General features: G+C 36.9%; 1 protein-coding gene across 3 annotated transcripts; it reads left to right on the top strand.

The window, feature by feature from the left end:
* Nucleotides 1-1974: 1974 nt before the first annotated feature.
* Nucleotides 1975-11931, top strand: LOC136252038 (ATP-dependent RNA helicase DHX58-like). Of its 3 annotated transcripts, none has more exons than XM_066044377.1 (11): nt 1975-2095; nt 4104-4160; nt 4219-4344; nt 5397-5451; nt 5520-5603; nt 5669-5749; nt 5809-5871; nt 9048-9320; nt 9406-9458; nt 9527-9563; nt 9774-11931. In XM_066044377.1, the coding sequence occupies exons 1-11, from the start codon at nt 2045-2047 to the stop codon at nt 11819-11821; spliced, it is 2928 nt and encodes a 975-aa protein (XP_065900449.1). In that variant the 5' UTR covers nt 1975-2044; the 3' UTR covers nt 11822-11931. The 3 variants fall into 3 exon arrangements, with proteins under 3 accessions (XP_065900449.1, XP_065900448.1, XP_065900450.1); XM_066044376.1 differs by having other exon boundaries at nt 9527-9593; XM_066044378.1 differs by lacking the exon at nt 1975-2095 and adding an exon at nt 2143-2252 and having other exon boundaries at nt 9527-9593.
* Nucleotides 11932-20809: the final 8878 nt, after the last annotated feature.

Raw genomic sequence — 20809 nt, 5'->3', positions numbered from 1 at the left:
TGTAATGTCCAATTTTAACAGATACAGCAGTGTTAGTGAAAATGTTATCACTTTGCAGTGGGACAGCTTATGTATGATTAATAATTAACTCTCTCATCACTAGAGGTCACAACAAAACATTTGTTACAATATCTTCAACAGTTAATAGCTACAAGTTCAGCTTTTTTCCACGAGAAATCCCTCAGTGGAATGCTTTCCCAAGTGTCACTGTCAATGCACCAACTCTACAACAATTCTCTACACTTGTACACCAGTGATCTCTTCAATTAGTACTTCATTAATTAATTTACTTAGTACTTACAAACATTTTAATTTAATTATACTACGCTCATGCATATGAGTCTTACAATTATAAAATATAATAATAATAATCATGACATCATTTTTATGCACACACTTCATTTTTTAGAGTCGGGGGCAGTGTTTGCATGTGGCCTTAAAAATGCCATCTATGCAATGAGGAAGATCAAATAGGCTTTGTACTGAAGGTGATATTTCAGTCTGTCAATATCTCTGCCTTTAGTACAGTTGAAAATAAATATATAGTTCTTAGTGAAATGATTCCAGCCTGTTAAACCAGAACATTAAAAGAGGTAAAAGTGAGATAAATTATAATTGAAAGTTTCAAGCCGTGCTTTTATAATAAAACTAAGTGCTTATATATAAAAATTTAACAAGACTTCAATACAACGTTTTACTTTTCACAGAGAATTCTTTACTGGGATTCTTTACCATATGGAATTGCCACTTCCCCTAATGTACTAAGTTTAAGAAGACTATTTTTGTATAATCAATGTTGTTCTTATGTATGATTTAATTGAGATTGGTTTTATAAGACTCTGTATTTTTTTAACCAATTATATATGTCATAATAATAATAATAATAATAAATGATAACCACAAGTGCTTGACCATGCCTAGTTTGCATTGGATACCTTCACCGCTTATTAATTCCATTTGTACTTATACTAAATTATCACTGCCAATTAACCATACAATTAACTGCCGGTTGCATGTTGATAGCAAGTTTTGTCAAATTAAGCATCAGCTGTGATCATTGATCAATGTGCATAATCTGATGTACTTTCATCTTTTATCACAATAAAGCAGTTTTGAGGAAGATAGAAGACTGCATGGATGATCCAATCTGCAGCTGAAGCATTAACTATATAGCAAGAGAATGAAGCCCACACATTGAATGGATGGAAATTACAAAGATGTAGGAGTAGTGTTTGCAAAAATAAGGATCTGCAGCAACAGCCAAAGGTTGCCTTTGATGACTTTAATTTAGGCTAGTTATTGTGGATGCTTACAAAAGATGTTGATTAAAATAAAGCATGAAGTCATACACATGCACTGAGGAGTTTCCAGACCTTTCCCTAAGAGGATTCAACTTGAGTTTGACAAGGTATAGGCGATCAACTGAAGTAGGGGTCTGTACCCCTAGATCATATAGCTAGCTAATCATTACAAAAGCATTTTTATGTTCTGCACATGGTGATATCCCTTACTGCACTACACACTCATCAGCTTGCATGATTTGTCCCCTAGGGGAAATACTTTATAATGACTGTCATGTGTTCTGGTGGTGACAAATTGCAATCTGGTTGAGGTTGGAGCTGGTCAATTAATTTTGTCCCTTAACAGGCTTCGAAACCTTATACATGATGTGTACACATACAAGCGAGGGATTTTCCTGGTGGGGAAAGTATCACTTCTGTATTTTGGTGGGGCAAAAAAGTATGGGAATAAAGTGTCATAGCTACTTTTCCCCATGCACCGGGCCAAATACAGAGGGGAAAAAACGGTCATGGCTACTTTTTCCAGCTACAAAAGGGATTATTCCACAGATTAGGATTAGGTTGCTATTGCTAAGCGACTGCATTGAGCCAGTTACCACAACCATAGATAATAGCCACAACATAACATCTACAAATAACGGGAAAGTTTTGGGGGTAATTTTATGCGTCATAGCTACTAAGTGGCTATATTTGTCCATGACCACTGACCATGACAACTTCTTCTCAAATATGACTTCATCGTGATGGCGAGTGGAGCTGCGATGGTGGATCATATAGTGCCTCTACGTACAGAAGTAAGTTTGTTATTAAATGTTGGCATGGATTTAAATCTTGATGTAGTTTCGGCTCCTTGTGACGGGAGTTTACGGCCCAAAGTTTGGGAGTGGTCGGCCTTAGAGTGGTCTTACATGTCTTAACACTCCGGCAGTGGTTGAAGTTGAGTAACAACTCGTCAGTTCCTCTAAAATCACTCTCTACTGATACCGGGGTACGGCTAGCGTGTTTGACACCACAAACCACAGTTGGGTTCTCCACTGCAGCGTACTGGTCCCCGTTTTCAGTCACCACCGGCAAACGCCTATATACTTAGTACTCGACTTATAGTAGCTATATATCCCGAGGATTTGTCCCATTTGTTCATTACCTGCATTGATTATCATTAGATAATTATACACCCATAGGCCTAGGGCATTGTATTTTATGGCTTCCCAATGGGAAATGTATGGTGCAAATTTTGATTGGCCATAAATATTGTCAGGCATTTGAACGAAAAGATTTTGAAATGTTTTTAGTGGGTCAAAAAAAAAAAAAGCAGTAACAAGTGTGCCAAATTTCAAGATTGTGTGCAATTGCATCCATGAGTTATTAAATGTTTTTGAGGATCCAGCTCAATGCGTACATACTATAGTAGTTATCATATATAGATCACATAATTATGTAGAAAGCCACATATGAGCTATCAATAATCAAAACGTAGATAATGCTCTCCCCCTAGGAGGGGCTAAGAGTAAATAACGGAAAAGTCATGCTATCTTGGTGTCAAAATGCGACACACAACATGTAGGTCAATCTACAACTGTGGCTAAAAACAAGGTCATTATGCCACTCCAAATAAATCCTCTGTTTCCCGTCCTGGACTCAGGCATATTTGCATGCAGATGGATGGTCCATTTCATTGTTCCATTATAAGGTTGGCAGATTTTCAAGCCATCGCAACCCATAAAAAGCTGTAATAAAGCATGCTTAATGCTTGTTCCTTCCTTTTTAAGTTGCAAAAATAACACAAATGTGAGACTTGATGGTATACTGACACGTGAGCTGACACTATTGCAAGATCGCTTTTACCGAGCCTGTACAGTATGCAAGAATAACTGGAAAATAATGGAAGAATACGGAATAATGGAATATTTTGAGTTGACAGTATAACCAGATGTGGGCGGTGGATGGGAAACAGAGAATTTGGCCTAATTGAATCCTTTCTAAGTCAAATCAAGGGTGAAATTGAAGATAAGTATTATATTCATTATGCGACTCCCAATTTATACTGATAACTACTGCCATATTCCCTACCTAATCTACGTATGTAACTGCATACAAATCTGAAATATCAAATTTCTTCTGCGCTGCATTATTTGAATAGATAATAAATAAACTTTCATGTTGTTTGACCTAGTCTAGATTTTAAGCACCTAAGCAATTACTGTATTTTCTGCTGGTTTGCCAATAGACAATTCATTTTACATGGCCAGTGTATTTGCCAAAATTTTCCTCCTCCAAAAGTTTCCCATGTAGACTAATATTTTATGATATTTTGTTTTTCATCAGCACACTTTCACTGCTGCACGTATTTCCCCATTATTAAAGATTTAATTATGATTAGTCTGATTAACTAAATATTGAGCATGTGCAGTTCATTCTCAAGATTACTTCACTCATACAGTAGCTACCTTGTACGTTGTAGCCAAAAGATCCTTTCTAAAAGATTTATGCAGTGAACCCTCTGACCAATATTAGCGTTTGCAGAATTTTACAAGTGAGATTTGAAAGCTACATCTGAAGTGGACAAGATAGACTAAGTTTTTCAAGTTATGTTGGTAATTTCCGACAAAGTGTTGAGGTATGGAAGTAAGCCTAGCTAGCTATATTGTGGCTAGTACTACTCACCTGCACTCTGTTTTCTGATGAAAACACCAAATAGTGGTCTGGTGTAAAACATTTGATGCATTTTTGCATGCATGATACCAAGAGTATATAATGGGGAGGATTATATACTCTTGATGATACTGATGGATTTTGTTATAGGACCACCCTACTGTAACACATCAGGGGTTGAATAATGGTATAGCTGCACTGCTTGAAGTAAGAAATACTGTATGACTGTGATTGTGGTGAGCTAGCTATATATCGATCATTTCAGGTTGAGAAACACAACATTTCTGAACTATCATCCAAGGTGATGATAATAAGATACAACACTGATGAGTTGGAGAAGAAGTTGAGATTAATACTTCAAGAACTTGATGAGTACAACACAGAAGTGAAGGTACACTATATTCTCTGCTCAGTTCTCTATCCTACATATCGTAGACTCTGGTTATTGGCTGCATGCTCTTATAACTGACAGTGAAATTATTTTTGTAAAGTTTTCTATGCTTGTTAAGCGCATGTGCTGATGACCACTAGGGGATTCTACATTATACATGCTCAGCACATTTGTAAAGCATTTTGGATACACTATGAAATGCTTTGTTTCAATTGCCAATTCTGAGGGGTCAGGTGCAGTTACCATTATTACAGGAAGTAACATTTGTTAGACGTATGCCTGGAGGCAGTTAGTGTACTGTGGTTGTTGTGCCAGTCTTCTGCTTCCATTCTCAGAGTTAGGGTTGTTACTCTAAAACTGTAACTAGTTACTTCTATGCAATGTAACTTGTTACAGTTCCATATTTCTATTTTTGCTAGAAAACGTAACGTGTTACTTATTACAAGTTACTCTGAGGGCTGTCACTAGTAATGCTACATTTATTTGTTACAAGCTTTAAACTAAGCCCAACCTTCTAAATAAGGCTCCCAACATACAACTACAAGTGACATGAGTTAGACACTCATTTCTGTGGTGTAGTTCAGCCTAATAGTATCTTTCCCACAAGGGCACTCCTTATACACTATCACTCTTTGTTCTTGCCTGTACAGCCATCTTCAGGGCCCAAAGTGCAGCCAATCATTAAGTGCATATTATACTGTATAGTAGGAAACTGGTGATTTTGGTGAATGAGCAGTACTTCACCAAACCAAAATTGTTTGTCCAATACAAATCTGTATTAGCTACTAACAAATTTGCCAAACTTTTAAAGTAACGCGTTACATGACAAAGTAATGAGTAGATGTTACATCCAGAATTGTAGTGCGTTACTTCTATGTGCACTGTGACAGGTGTTTAGTGTGTGGTTCTGCAGGAGTTGACTTTGTCTTGTTCAATAACATTCTGTTCTTGTAAAATTATTTTAGACGGTAGAAGACTAGCAGCACGTGTATGTGTGTGGTTGACAGAGTCTCTCCAATCACCTTACGTATTTGCCTTATAATTCCTTTTAGAGTTTTATCAACAGGAAAAGTTCACTGGAAACTAAAGTAACTCAATTTAAAGCAGGTATGTACTGTGTGTTTATACCTTCGAATGTATTAAAGATTTAGCTCTCTCTATATATGTATTTTCAGGACCACATCTGTCTGTTCACGGCAATAAAGATACTGGTAATATACCAGTAACCATGTCCTCATCTCTACCAATGAATGACTTATGTAAGGATAAAATTAATATGTACATGTGGATCTGTGATGAGTGCATGAATATAATTTACATGTAGCAACTAATAATAATGTTGCCTTGTCAATGACTTCCTCAACCTCAGTAGTGTTCCACCCACCCACCAGTACTAGTCCTCAAGGTACGTATTAACTAACAACAACTCACCATTGTGTGTTACCATGGTAATACTCTATTTAGCTATTGGTGCAACAAGTGGACAAGCTGGTATAAATATACCTCAGCAGTTGATAAACCATAAAGGTACACTATGTTTTTAAACATTTGTAGCTACCTGTTAGCACAGTAACCATGTATGATACAGAGTAGTGGGTAGACCCTTATACAATACATATTCCATATTGTAAAAATGAGCCTATTGCTTTCCCATATCTGGTTAAACAGTTTTTGAATCTAATGCACATAGAGAGCAGCATTGTAAGTGGGTCAGTACTGTTGACCCATTTGACCCACTGACCTGAATAGTAATCCAGATGGGACCGGATCTGACCCACATGTGACCCGGTTTAATTAAAATAGAGGTGTGCCCCAAGAACTAGATTAAGGGTGCTCTGTACAGTCCGCTTATATGGCTTCCCATGAAATTTAATTTGTTCTATAACTTACGAATGGTTTTAGCAAGTGTTCTGTACTTTTTTACTGGATATAAGCTAACACTAGTACACAGTTTAGTCCAAACCCAACTGCTAAATTTGCTTTAGAACATGAGTTACAGTTTTTCCCTTTATACTAGAACTAGTCCTACAGTTTACGCACAAGAGCCTTGATACTTTTATGATACACTATGCTAAACAGCACAAACCATTGTGCATTTTTATTTTTGTCTTTTAGCTTCTCATTCATCACATATTTATCTTTTGGGTTGACACTCCCAGAAATCCTTTTCTTTACTTCCATGTTGTTCATCATCTGAACTTGCTATTTAAAAATGGCAAACGCTCTTCTTTGGCAAAATTACTAAAGTAGCTTGTGTGAAAATTTCATGTCCATTGGATTAAAAATGATGGAGTAGTTCTAAGTTAAGTGAGAGGGTATAGAATAGCAAGATGCGTACGCTTGTTGCTATGGGATACCTAATTTATGGGTACTAAAATGTGTCAACATGTCACAGACTAATTAAGTGACCAAAATATTTATTTTAGTGCAAAACAGACTATGTCTTGGGAAGCTTTGTACGAACTGTACAGAGCACCCTTAAAAGTCCACAAGTTCCACTAGTCAGCCCTACATTTTTTTACACTATAAAAAACTGTCTGCAAGAAGTGAGTAGCTATGTATTATCAAGTGGGAGTGGCTCCACGTAAGTTTACATGCAGCTACAGAATTTCTAAAAGTTAGTTGCCTACATTTCAAGTAGCAACATGGATCTGGTGATGCATGCATGCCCACAGAGCACAGCTGGTACAATTCCGATAAGTAGCTGTGGCTCTACATACCCCGCACAGACGGCAAAGCATATTCCTGAATGGTGGGTGTGGCTCCACTAAAGTTTCTTGAGTGTTTACAACTGCATTTCCATCAACACAATTGAGCTTGTTAACTTATAGCAAGAGTTCATAATATATACTAAGGAGAGTGTCCTACTCTCATATACCCCTGCAGGGGCGGTGGAACAGGCCAAAGAGTGAGGGGGCCAGGCCAACTGTAAGTTGAAGACCAAAAAAAAAAAATCACAGCCTGCTGACAATAGCTGCTCTCCACCAATTATATCTCCTTATTTATAACTACAAATACGTACTAAGTAGCTTGCTACACTGCTCTGAATACTCTGACTGCTCTATTAGAGTATCCAGATCCTGACTGTTCTTATCTCGATCTTTTCTTGCAAACAGTGTTCCATAAAAGTGGGGGGGCCATGTACCCCTGTAGAAGGGTGTATCGTGAAGTTATGTCGTAACGACAAGATGTTGTGGTTTGTGACGTACGGGCAGCTGTAAAAGTGCAATAATCGTTAGCAGCATTTCACACTCGCGACACTTAGGATAGCCGTATTCACAAATGGCCTAGCAAGAAAGTCCTACAAAATGGTCTTAACCCATGAAGGAATGATTGTAGTTCAGTGAGAAACACTTAGAGCTGGAGTTAATTTGGTTGCTTGCGATGTTGTTAGGCACGCGTTCAATCGATACCATGTTCAACTAATGACATCATTAATTATACAAAGAAAAACGGGCAAACTCAGAAGTGCTATGTCATAACTTCACGATATGCCCTTGTACAGGGGTATTTGAGAGTACGACATTCTCCTCAGTATATATATTATGAACTCTTGCTTATAGTCAAACGTGATCTCATCCGCCAGATATTCAGTGAAGGGGATAAGACCCACTTGATCCGGACAAAATGTGACCCAAATGACCCGGATAATCCGTATGACCCGGCCCACTTACAACTGATAGAGAGCACTTCACATTGCAAATTTCACTCTGAAATACAAAACTATTTAAAGAGATTTGGGAGTATGGCCCCACCTCTATGATAGGTTTAAAGATTTGAGATTGAATTTGGCAGCAACAATTAGTTAGTATTATCAGTTTAGCAGGGCTGGAGCCCATGAAATTTTGGGTGATCAAGCTGTTCATGGACTACAGTGAAGGTCATATAGTCATGCATTTTATGTTATGTAAAACTGGTGAATGTTTCCCCAGAGAAAATTTTCAAGATAAATGCTCTAAAATGGCATCTGGAGGCTATTTTACGTACAGAGTCTCTTTCTTTGTTTTTGTTAACATCAAGGATATATTCTGGCAATTTTGTACTACTGTACCGATTTTCAATTTCATGTCTAGTAGTTGAGTAATAGTTAGACTTCAGACCAAAGGGATCTATGTAATCTTAGGCACCTGTGTTGTGGCGTGGAGGTGCTTAGCTTAATGCTGTTCCATGCAGATAATTTGCTGGAACTTTTGAAAAGTGCAAGACAATTCATGTAGCTACTGTATGTACATTTAGAAAAGTGGCAATATTCTCTGTTAGGGTATCAATGACTGTTCTATTAAAGTATAACGTGATGATTGCTCTATTGGAGTATCTTAATTTTTGTTTGTAAAATTCAAGTAGCTGAAAAATGTCTGGCCCTATGCCCACTAACAGAAACTATGCAGCTATGTAACTAGTTATTAAGAAATAACCTGGAGACTGGTCTGTTAGAAAGTTTGACTTATTATAGTATCTTGATCTTTTTTACATTTAGTTATGTACCAAAAAAAAAAGTATATATATAATAATACACACTGACTACAGCACTGGTCATAATTTTTCTCTCTTTGCACACTCATAGAGTATATTTTTAAATGAGGGTGCTCTACTTTCAAACTGAAGGGGTGGGGATGGGGTAAGCCCCTGTGTAGCTAGCTATATCTCCTCTACTGTGATATTACAGTGCTTATACTCACATGTATTACTGTTCACATCCACAGATTTGTCAGAGTTGAGGTCATGTTATGATGATATTATCAAGAACATGCCTGACAACTATTCTGAGACTGTACAACTATTAGAAAGAGAATTGTGCGATATTCACATCTCATCAATATTTGAGTGTTCTCACTTTACTGCTGCTAATCAGATAATAATGGAGTGTCTTATGGAACAAGTGAATAGTAAAGAAGACATTTTAGATCTTTGTGAAAGATTGTTGCAACTGAAAAATGCTCCCCAGCTAACACGGATAATAGAAAACCTCAGGATGGGTGAGTACAGTATGGTTGTGCCAAAGTGTTTTTGTAAATCCATATAAATGTATTTATGTAGTTACCATTAAATAAACATTTCTAGGCCTACAAATACCCGAGACTATAGATAATCATCAGTTACAAGACCAAAATGAGGTGAGGGAATTAATTTTTGCTGTGTACACCTTTGGAGATCATATTTGTCTCATTTCCGGTTATAATAGCTACTCAAGGAACAGGAGCGCACTCACACGGAACAAAGTAATCATGAAGCAATTTCTATTCCAAAATGTGTGTGTGCGTGCGTGTGTGTGTGTGTGTGTGTGTGTGTGTGTGTGTGTGTGTGTGTGTGTGTGTGTGTGTGTGTGTGTGCATGCATGTATAAGCAGTATATTATAAATAGTATTTCTCTTGTGTAATATTGTACCTTTACATAAAATCATATGATAGATTTATTTTAATATTTTGTAGCTCCTGAAGTACACAAACCTTCATTTGCTTTTGTGCCACCAATGGGAAAAAAACTACGAGAGTACCAGAAGGAGTTAGCAGCACCCGGCTTGGATGGACAGAACTATGTAGTGTGTGCTCCTACTGGGACTGGTAAAACCCTCATTGCATCAATGGTGATATCAGATCACCTGAAGAAGAATCCTGATGGTAAAGTGTTTTTCCTGGTTAACAAAATAGCATTGGCAGAGCAGCAGTGCAACGAGGTGAAGTCCTACATTCCTGGACTACAGGCTCAACACATTACTGGTGATTGTGGCATCAATTCTCCTCTTTCTCTTCTGCTTCACGATAACCAGATGATTGTCTGCACAGCTGGTATTCTCTACAATGAAATAATTATGCAGACTCTTAGCAGTACAAAGAGGGTCTCCCTGAATGATCTGAGCTTGCTGGTCATCGATGAGTGCCACAATGCAAAGAAGAATTCCCCATACGCGACGATCATGGAGGGTTACATTAAAACCAAATTGGGTGCTGCAAATTTTGCAAGAAACCTTCCACAAATTGTGGGGCTAACAGCTTCACCAGGGGCAGGTGATAAACCCTCAGGAGAAGTTGAAAAAACTTTAGATCATTTGCTGAGCTTGTGTGCTTTATTAGATGCCTTTGGAGGCATAAAGATTGTGAGGGATAACATCACTGAATTGGTAAATTTTACCAATCAACCAGATTTTGACTTGCTAAAGACTAAATCGCGCAGTAGTTCTGATGCATTTCTCAAGCAGCTAAACTTGGCTATGGATGTAATGGAGCAGCAGCTGCAAACATTTTTTGGTTTGAACAAATGTCCATTTCCACGATACATGCAAGCCTATGAGAGTTGGGTTGTACAGCAACTTCATGATTCTGAATGTCGTACCGGACCAGTGGAGAGAGATCTACGTACACATTTGAAGCAGTTGCAATATTACTACAAAGCCTTGACTGTATATCAAGACCTCACCCAAACTGATGCTGTTGCCCTACTAGAAAGGAAGATGATGGTGGCACTACATCCAACTCCACATGAACAATCTTTACGTCTCCTATTTAGCCAGTTTTGTCAACAAGCCAAGATGATTGCTCCCATAGAAAATCCAAAGTTGGTGAGACTAAAACAGTTGCTGGTTGATCATTTTAAAGCTTCACCACCCACCCGTGGGATCATCTTTGTTACTACTAAGGAAAGTGCTCGTTGCATGTGTAAGTGGCTGAAAGAAAATGCTGGGCTGAAAGGGTTGGTTAGACCAGACATCGTGACTGGCCGTAGCAACAAAGAAACTGGTGGGATGAATGTAACAATGCAGCAAGACATTATCAAGCAGTTTACTGAAGGTAGACTAAACTTGTTAGTGTCTACATCAGCATTAGAGGAAGGATTGAATGTTCCAGCCTGTAACCTTGTTGTGAGGTACAACTATGTTACAAATGAAATTGCACGCAAGCAAGCACAAGGTCGAGCCCGAGCTAAAGATAGTCGTTGCTATGCCATCTTAGATGAGTCATCACCAAAGATATACCAAGAACAACTGAACAAAGAAAAAGAAGATCTGATGATGGAAGCTTTGGAGTATTTACCTGAAGGTGAAAAGTTGAAAAAGGAGATAACAAAGCGACAGAGAGAACTTCTCTCAGCTAGAGAACTCCATCAACAAATGCAGAAAGACTCAAAAACACTACAATCTAGTCAAGTTGCGGTTGTCTGCAGGGGGTGTGACCTAAACCTATTCTGGGGTGGAGATTTACGGATCATTGCTGATACCCACTATGCTGTTATTACTAAAGACATCTATGAAAGATGCACCCGCGGGAGGCACAGCAATAGCCGTCAAACTGGAGACTTTTACATTACACAGAAGATACGATGCAAAAGATGTAACCAAGATCTTGGTGTGATTATCATATGGCCTGAGAAAGGTGCTGAATTTCCTGCTATCAAATGTCAACAAGTAATGTTTGTTACTCCATTTGGCAAAACGGGAACCAAGCAGTGGTCAAAAGCTCCTTTTCACATTCAAAAATATTAACAGTAATAGTAGTATAGTTATTTTGTAATAGCTATCTAGCATGTATGTGTTAATGCGGTGTACTAATGTTGCTATTAATATTCTACGAAGATAATTATTATATTATGCTATACCCACCAAAGTTGTTGCTAGGCATGTCTATGGACAGGGTTTAAAGAAGTGTGGGTGCTTTGATTTTGACTCGGATTTGGATACGTATTTCCCTTTTACTAATTTATAAGTTGTCCGAATAGAACACGGTGACTAGGAACGATATGGTGACTACACTGAAAGAAAAGGAGCCTCCGATGAAGATCGCTATGAAGGAAGTCAAGGAATCAGGTGTCACAGAAAGTGTAAGCCATTTTTTGTATACTTCATGTTTTTGTATTTTAAGGATAAAGGCTTATGCCAGTACATCCATGAGGATAAGGCCACTCCAAATAAATTCTCTGTTTCCCGTCCACTGCCCGCTTCTGGTTACTACCAGCTCTAAATATTCCATTATTCCGTATTCTTCCATTATTTTCCGGTTATTCTTGCATACTGACAGACTCAGTAAAAGCTATCTTGAAACAGTGACAGCTCACGTGTCAGCAGTGCTATCAAGTCGGCACAACTTCACGTTTGTGTTATTTTTGCAATTTACAAAGGAAGGAACAAGGTTAAGCATGTTTGCCTTTTTGGCTGTGCCAGGCAAATAATGGCTTGAAAAGTTATAATGAAATAATGGAAATGGACCGCCCGCCCGCATGCAAATATGCCAGAGTCCAGGACAGGAAACAGAGAATTTATTTGGAGTGGCCTAAAAGGTTTTTGGTTATTATTCAAATGGTCTATAGGCAATAGCTATAGTATAGCTAGCTGGTAGACTCGAGCCCACTGCAGCCGAGATTGCCGGCTACATTCTATTGTGCGCCTTGCCGATGAAAGTGCTATCTTATATATACCATGCACCGCGAGATGCACCGTGGCTATAATGTCGTAAAGTGTCTTAATTTATAAGGAAGGCTATTAATTTTTTGAATTATATCTGATCTTCTCAAGATGCATGCTGAGTAGCCACTTAGTCTGTATGTTTTGTGGTAGTTTAGCTATTTGTTTGTTTAATAACAAAAGCAAAAGGCGAGGTCAAAAGGCTAAAGCCTGTAGGGGTTCACCTACAATAACACAGGATACAGAATACAACAAACTATACATGCACGTCAGTGCAAAACTGTTAAATTACATAAACACTTATACAACAGATGCCTTATTAGTTACAGTAGCTACATCAGTAAAACCTTATAATCAAGCTAGATGCCGGTCTACTGAAAAGGAATGATCGATGCATGGGGAGTATATCATGCTTGCACTGATAAAGAGAGGGAATGCCAGGGATCTTGTGGAAGTCATGACTCCATTAGGGCCCTATTTCAACAGACTGCGGCAATTTGTAGAACTAGCTATAATAATATTATTATACTGGATAATGTTATAATAATAATAATAATAATATTATACTGGATAATGTTATAATAATAATAATAATAATATTATACTGGATAATGTTATAATAATAATAATAATAATAATATTATTATACTGGATAATGTTATAATAATAATAATAATAATATTATACTGGATAATGTTATAATAATAATAATAATAATAATAATATTATACTGGATAATGTTATAATAATAATAATAATAATATTATACTGGATAATGTTATAATAATAATAATAATAATAATATTATACTGGATAATGTTATAATAATAATAATAATATTATTATACTGGATAATGTTATAATAATAATAATAATAATATTATACTGGATAATGTTATAATAATAATAATAATCAAGACACACGGTAGTGTGTCGTGCGGCCCAAGAAGCCGGCGCGTAACACCCGTGAGTATATTGACAGGAAGAAAGAAAACGCAATTTTCGCACCTCCGTAGCTCTGTGCTTCCTTGATGAAACAAGACGATTTTTGCTGTGGACATGCCCCCCAACTGCAGCACTCTACATACCAAATTTGAGCGAAATCGCTTCGCGCGTTCCCGAGATATGCGACTTCAAAAATTGGCTGAGTTTCTTCGTTTTTTTTTTCTTCTTCTTCTTCTTCTTCTTCTTATTTTTCTTTTTCTTGTCGCACACTTACAAAAACTGCTATAAAACTCGAACGCGTTATCCGATTGCCTTGAAATTTGGCACACAGAAGGGGGGTATAAAGGCGCATCTCGGTACCAACTTTGGCTGGAATATCATAAACAGACAAAGAGTTATGAGCGATTATGCACGAAAAATAACACCAATATGTTGTCACGCCTACAGGGTAAACCGCGTATGGGAAGAAGCTGAAAATCGGTGGGTGAATAGGTTAACTATTGAACCTCAAACCTTTTGTGGTTTGAAAGAAATCGAGCTAAAAACCAGGAAGATACAGCGAAAAAATCAACAGTGTGTAACAATTACGCAATCGAGATTAGCTAATTTTTAATATTTTTATTTTATTATTATTATTATTATTATGCTTGCCACGCCTACCAGGTAAACCGCTTGGGGTAATGCTTTCAAAATCGCTGTACAGATGGAGTTATCATCTTAGAAAGGCTCTTCAATGGTGTAGAAGAATCAGACTTAAATCCACGGAGTTATAACACGAAATCCAACTTGGTGTAGCAAGTGCGAGATCGAGATACTCTAATAGAGCAGTCATCCTAATAGAGCAGTCACCCTGAACAGAATTAAAGAGATCAGTTAGAAATAAGTAACCTGTATAGAGATCAGCTACAAACAAATCACCCTGTAGAGAGTTCAGCTACAAACAATTCACCCTGTTAAAACATCAGTTAGAAGAAGATTTCTTGTAGAGAGTTCAAATACAAACAAATCACCCTGTTGAAAGATCAGCTAGAAGATGTCACCTTGTAGATAGTTCAGTTACAAAGAAACCACCATGTAGAGAATTCAGCTACAAACTAGTGACCCTGTAGATACATCAGCTAGAAGAAGTTACCTTGTAGAGAGTTCAGCTACAAAGAAACCATTCTGTAAAGAGCTCAGCTGCAAACAAATCACCTATACAGAATTCAGCTACAAACAAATCACCCTGTAGAGAGATCAGCTAGAAGAAGTTACCTTGTAGATAGTTCAGCTACAAACAAATCATCCTGTAGAGAGATCAGCTAGAAGAAGTTACCTTGTAGATAGTTCAGCTACAAACAATTCACCCTGTACAGAGCTCAGTTAAAAGAGGTTTCCTTGTAAAAAGTTCAGCTACAAACAAATCACCCTGTAGAGAGATAAGTAAGAAGAAGTTACCTTGTAGATCGTTCTGCTACAAACAATTCACCCTGTAAAGAGATCAGCTAGAAGAAGTTACCTTGTAGAGAGTTCAGCTACAAAGAAACCATCATGTAGAGAATTCAGCCGCAAACAAATCATGTATAGAGAGTTCAGCTACAAACAAATCTCCCTGTAGAGAGATCAGCTAGAAGAAGTTTCCTTGTAGAGAGTTCTGCTACAAACAAATCACCCTGTAGAAAGATCAGCTAGAAGAAATCACCTTGTAGAGAGTTCAGCTTCAAAGAAACAATCATGTGAGAGTTCAGGTACAAACAAATTGTCCTGTAGAGAGATCAGCTAGAAGAAGTTACCTTGTAGAGAGTTCAGCTACAAAGAAACCATCATGTAGATAGTTCAGGTACAAACAAATCACCCTGTAGAAAGATCAGCTATAGAAGAAATCACCTTGTAGAGAGTTCAGCTACAAAGAATCTATCGTGTAGAGAGTTTAACTACAAACAAATCACCCTGTAGAAAGATCAGCTATAGAAGAAATCACCTTGTAGAGAGTTCAGCTACAAAGAAACCATCATGTAGAGAGTTCAGCTACAAACAAATCGGCCTGTAGAGAGATCAGCTAGAAGAAATTACCTTGTAGAGAGTTCAGCTACAAAGAAACAATCATGTAGAGAGTTCAGCTGCAAACAAATCACCTGTAGAGAGTTCAGCTAGAAACAAGTCACCCTGTAGAGAGATCAGCTAGAAACAAGTCACCTTGTAGAGAGTTCAGCTAGAAGAAGTAACATTGTAGAGCTACAAAGAAGCTACCATGTAGAGTTCAGCTGCAAACAAATCACCCTGTAGAGAACTCAGCTACAAACAAATCGCCCTGTAGAAAGATTAGCTAGAAGAAGTTACTTTATAGGGAGTTCAGCTATGAACAGATCACCCTGTAGAGAGTTCAGCTACAAACAAATCACCCTGTAGAGAGTTAAGTTACAAAGAAACCACCATGTAGAGAGTTCAGCTGCAAAAAAAATCAATCACTCTGTAGAGAGTTCAGCTAGAAGAAGTCACCTTGTAGAGAGTTAAGCTGCAAATAAATCACCCTGTAGAGAATTCAGCTACAAACAAATCACCCTGTAGAAAGATCAGCTAGAAGAAGTTACCTTGTAGAGAGTTCAGCTACAAAGAAACCACCATGTAGAGAGTTCAGCTGCAAACAAATCACCTGTAGAGAATTCAGCTAGAAACAAGTCACCCTGTAGAGAGATCAGCTAGAAACAAGTCACCCTGTAGAGAGTTCAGCTAGAAGAAGTCACATTGTAGAGAGTTCAGCTACAAAGAAACTACCACGTAGAGAATCCAGCTGCAAACAAATCATCCTGTAGAGAGTTCAGCTAGAAGAAGTCACCTTTTAGAGAGTTCAGCTACAAAGCAACCACCATGTAAAGAGTTCAGCTGCAAAAAACTCAATCACCTTGTAGAAAGATCGGCTAGAAGAAGTTACCTTGTAGAGAGTTCAGCTACAAAGAAACCACCATGTAGAGAGTTCAGCTGCAAACAAATCACCTGTAGAGAGTTCAGCTAGAAACAAGTCACCCTGTAGAGAGTTCAGCTAGAAGAAGTCACATTGTAGAGAGTTCAGCTACAATGAAACTCCCATGTAGAGAGTTCAGCTGCAAACAAATCACCCTGTAGAGAACTCAGCTACAAACAAATATGCAGTGAAAAAGATCAGCTAGAAGAAGTTACCTTGTAGAGAGTTCAGCTACAACGAAACCACCATGTAGAGAGTTCAGCTACAAACAAATCACCTGTAGAGAGTTCAGCTAGAAACAAGTCACCCTGTAGAGAGATCAGCTAGAAACAAGTCACCTTGTAGAGAGTTCAGCTAGAAGAAGTCACATTGTAGAGAGTTCAGCTACAAAGAAACCACCATTTAGAGAGTTCAGCTGCAAACAAATCACCCAGTAGAAAGTTCAGCTATGAACAGATCACCCTGTTGAGAGTTCAGTTAGAAACAAGGAATCCTGTAGAGAAATCACCTAGAAGTATCACCTTGTAGAGTTCAGCTACAAACAAATCACCTGTAGAGAGTTCAGCTACAAACAAATCACCCTGTAGAGAGATCAGCTAGAAGAAGTTACCTTGTAGGGATTTCAGCTACAAACAAATCACCCTGTAGAGAGTTCAGCTACAAAGAAACTATTCTGTAAAGAGCTCAGCTGCAAACAAATCACTTGTACAGAATTCAGCTACAAACAAATCGCCCTGTAGAGAGATCAGCTAGAAGAAATTACCTTGTAGATAGTTCAGCTACAAACAAATCACCCTGTAGAAAGATCAGTTAGAAGAACTTACCTTGGAGAAAGTTCAGCTACAAAGAAACCATTTTGTAAAGAGCTCAGCTGCAAACAAATCACCTGTACAGAATTCAACTACGAACAAATCACCCTGTAGAGATCAGCTATAAGAAGTTACCTTGTAGATAGTTCAGCTACAAACAAATCTCCCTGTAGAGAGATCAGCTAGAAGAAATTACCTTGTAGAGAGTTCAGCTACAAAGAAACCACCATGTAGAGAGTTCAGCTGCAAAGAAATCACCCTGTAGAAAATTCTGCCAGAAACAAATTGCCCTGTAGAAAGATCAGTTAGAAGAAGTTACCTTTTAGAGAGTTCAGCTACAAAGAAACCATTCTGTAAAGAGCTCAGCTGCAAACAAATCACCTATACAAAATTCAGCTACAAACACATCACCTGTAGAGAGATCAGCTAGAAGAAGTTACCTTGTAGATCGTTCAGCTACAAACAATTCACCCTGTAGAGAGAGCAATTAGAAGAAGTCACCTTGTAGAGTGTTCAGTTACAAAGAAACCACCATGGAGATTTCTGTAATGAATATATGTGACCGGATTTGCGAAAAGGGGTCTTCCACACACATCCAATTCCGTAAATGTTGGAGACCATAACTCAGTGTTCAAGTAACATAATTATTAACCTGAACATTTCACCATGTATTCAGCTATAGTGGTGCTCACCACTGCCCAAATATCAAGGCAATAGCTCTTTCCAATCTGAAGTTATCAATTGTCAAAGTTGGCAAATTGGACCCCTTTTCGCAAATCCGGTCACATATGTATTATACAGTATATATAATTTGTACATTTACTGATAAAATATTTAAAGTACATCTACTTCATCTTTTCTTCTTCCTGTAGTAAAGAAAAAAACATAGGTTAAAAAAGTCCCAAAGCTGGCCATAGGCCGGCTTTGGGGTATACAAATACAAAAAGAAATGAAATCTAATCCAAAACAGCCAAGCTGTAAAAAAAGTGTGCGGCCCTCAGAAAGGCTATGGTGAAAAAAGATGTGAAATCCAAGGTGGCGGCCAAGAAATGGCTGTGATGGTAGGTTAGTGGTAAAAATTTTAATAACGACAATTCAGGTGAATTTTTGTGAAGCGGCACAAAAATTCACCTGAATTGTCATTATTAAAATTTTTACCACTAACCTACCATCACAGCCATTTCTTGGCCGCCACCTTGGATTTCACATCTTTTTTCACCATAGCCTTTCTGAGGGCCGCACACTTTTTTTACAGCTTGGCTGTTTTGGATTAGATAATATTATACTGGATAATGTTATAATAATAATAATAATATTATTATACTGGATAATGTTATAATAATAATAATAATAATATTATACTGGATAATGTTATAATAATAATAATAATAATATGATAATGTTATAATAATAATAATAATAATAATAATAATAATATTATACTGGATAATGTTATAATAATAATAATAATATTATTATACTGGATAATGTTATAATAATAATAATAATATTATTATACTGGATAATGTTATAATAATAATAATAATAATATTATACTGGATAATGTTATAATAATAATAATAATAATATTATACTGGATAATGTTATAATAATAATAATAATATTATTATACTGGATAATGTTATAATAATAATAATAATAATATTATACTGGATAATGTTATAATAATAATAATATTATTATACTGGATAATGTTATAATAATAATAATAATATTATTATACTGGATAATGTTATAATAATAATAATAATAATATTATTATACTGGATAATGTTATAATAATAATAATAATATTATTATACTGGATAATGTTATAATAATAATAATAATAATATTATACTGGATAATGTTATAATAATAATAATAATATTATTATACTGGATAATGCTGCTCATAAAGCCATCAGTTGCTCTCTCAGTGAATCTTTTTGGCATGATAGCACTGATTTGAGCACTTCGAGTATTTGGTTTGTCTTGTTCTTTTTTGTTTTTGCATGTGTGTTGTACTGATACAGTAGCTTATTTCATTTTTATAGCTTCCTTGCCATGCCTTTACTGTGCTTTTTGCATGTCAGTACAGTCACATGAGTCCAAGGTATATGTAATTGTATGTTATACTTTTGAATATCTTAATGATGGTTTACTCTCATAATATAAAACATTAAGTAGCTGCAATCACAATCAGAAGATCAGTATTGGGAGGTGTCTTGTAGCTGATCAGTAAAGTACGCACATACAAACATAAAGTGCTGGCCAAATAGCTATACTGTAACAGTGAAACCTCTGTAAACAAATTCCCAAATTATGGTCAAAAGACCTTGGGCAAACGGTTTGGTCCCAACATAACTCCATATTGTTTTCGCTCTGAAAGATCTAGATCTAGAGTCCATATTTTTTGCTCTGAAAGAGAGGCCTAAACTTCTATGTAAGCCCCAAAGTGTCTATTATAGAGAGGTTTCACTGTACTGATTTATGCATGCAGTTGATGGTAAAAATAAGGACCATAATTTATATACATTTTACTCTGGTTCCTTACAAGCGCAACAAGCTCAACAAGAATCTGTAAAACATAGCCTACGTATGTAGATATGCAAGAATTTGTTAGCTAGATATTATTCAGGGAACAAAAAAACAATTCAGTTATGTTTTAGCCGCAGGACCATATGTGGTAGAAATGGGGGTGCGTTAAAGGGTGACTATGGTCCACACTTTTATTGGAGCAAAAGATTGAGATACTCTAATAGAGCAGTCAACCACTCTAATAGAACAATCACATTTAAATCTGTAAGTGGCTATTTTAATTTTCCTGTAACTAAAGCGTAAAAACAGTCTACAAAATGCCATCTAAGCGCTGGAACATTTACTGGGGGCATACCCCAGACCCCTTAACGTGGCATTCTTGTCCATTGTATGGCTATGAAGCTATAATAATTGACAAAGCTGGCCCATGTCCATTGTGATTTACACTCCTTTGTACAAGTGCACATGCAGGCAGTGGAAGAGAAACAGGAAATCTGGGCTAGTATTGCTGCTGTTCTCGCAGATTATTTCACTAGTCTTATTCTACTGCATGACTGATACTGAAGCTAGAAACCACGTTATGTGACAACTGACTTATTACATTTCATTTTCTTTAAATACATCTGTGGTTGTATGCAGCTCTTTATACTCCAGCCTGATTCTTGAGATAATCATAATTAATTCAGCCACCGATTCATCTTGCACTGACTCCAAATAGTCTTGCCTGGCACAATTTTTCATCCATCACTTTAGGCAACTCATCCACAAAATATATATATATATATATATATATATATATATATATGTATATACAACCCGTGCTGTTACTCACAATTGA

This window comes from Dysidea avara, chromosome 4 (assembly GCF_963678975.1).
Source record: "Dysidea avara chromosome 4, odDysAvar1.4, whole genome shotgun sequence".
NCBI lineage: Eukaryota > Metazoa > Porifera > Demospongiae > Dictyoceratida > Dysideidae > Dysidea > Dysidea avara.
The sequence above is the reverse complement of the archived record's forward strand: the minus strand, read 5'-3'. Positions and strand labels throughout refer to the sequence as shown.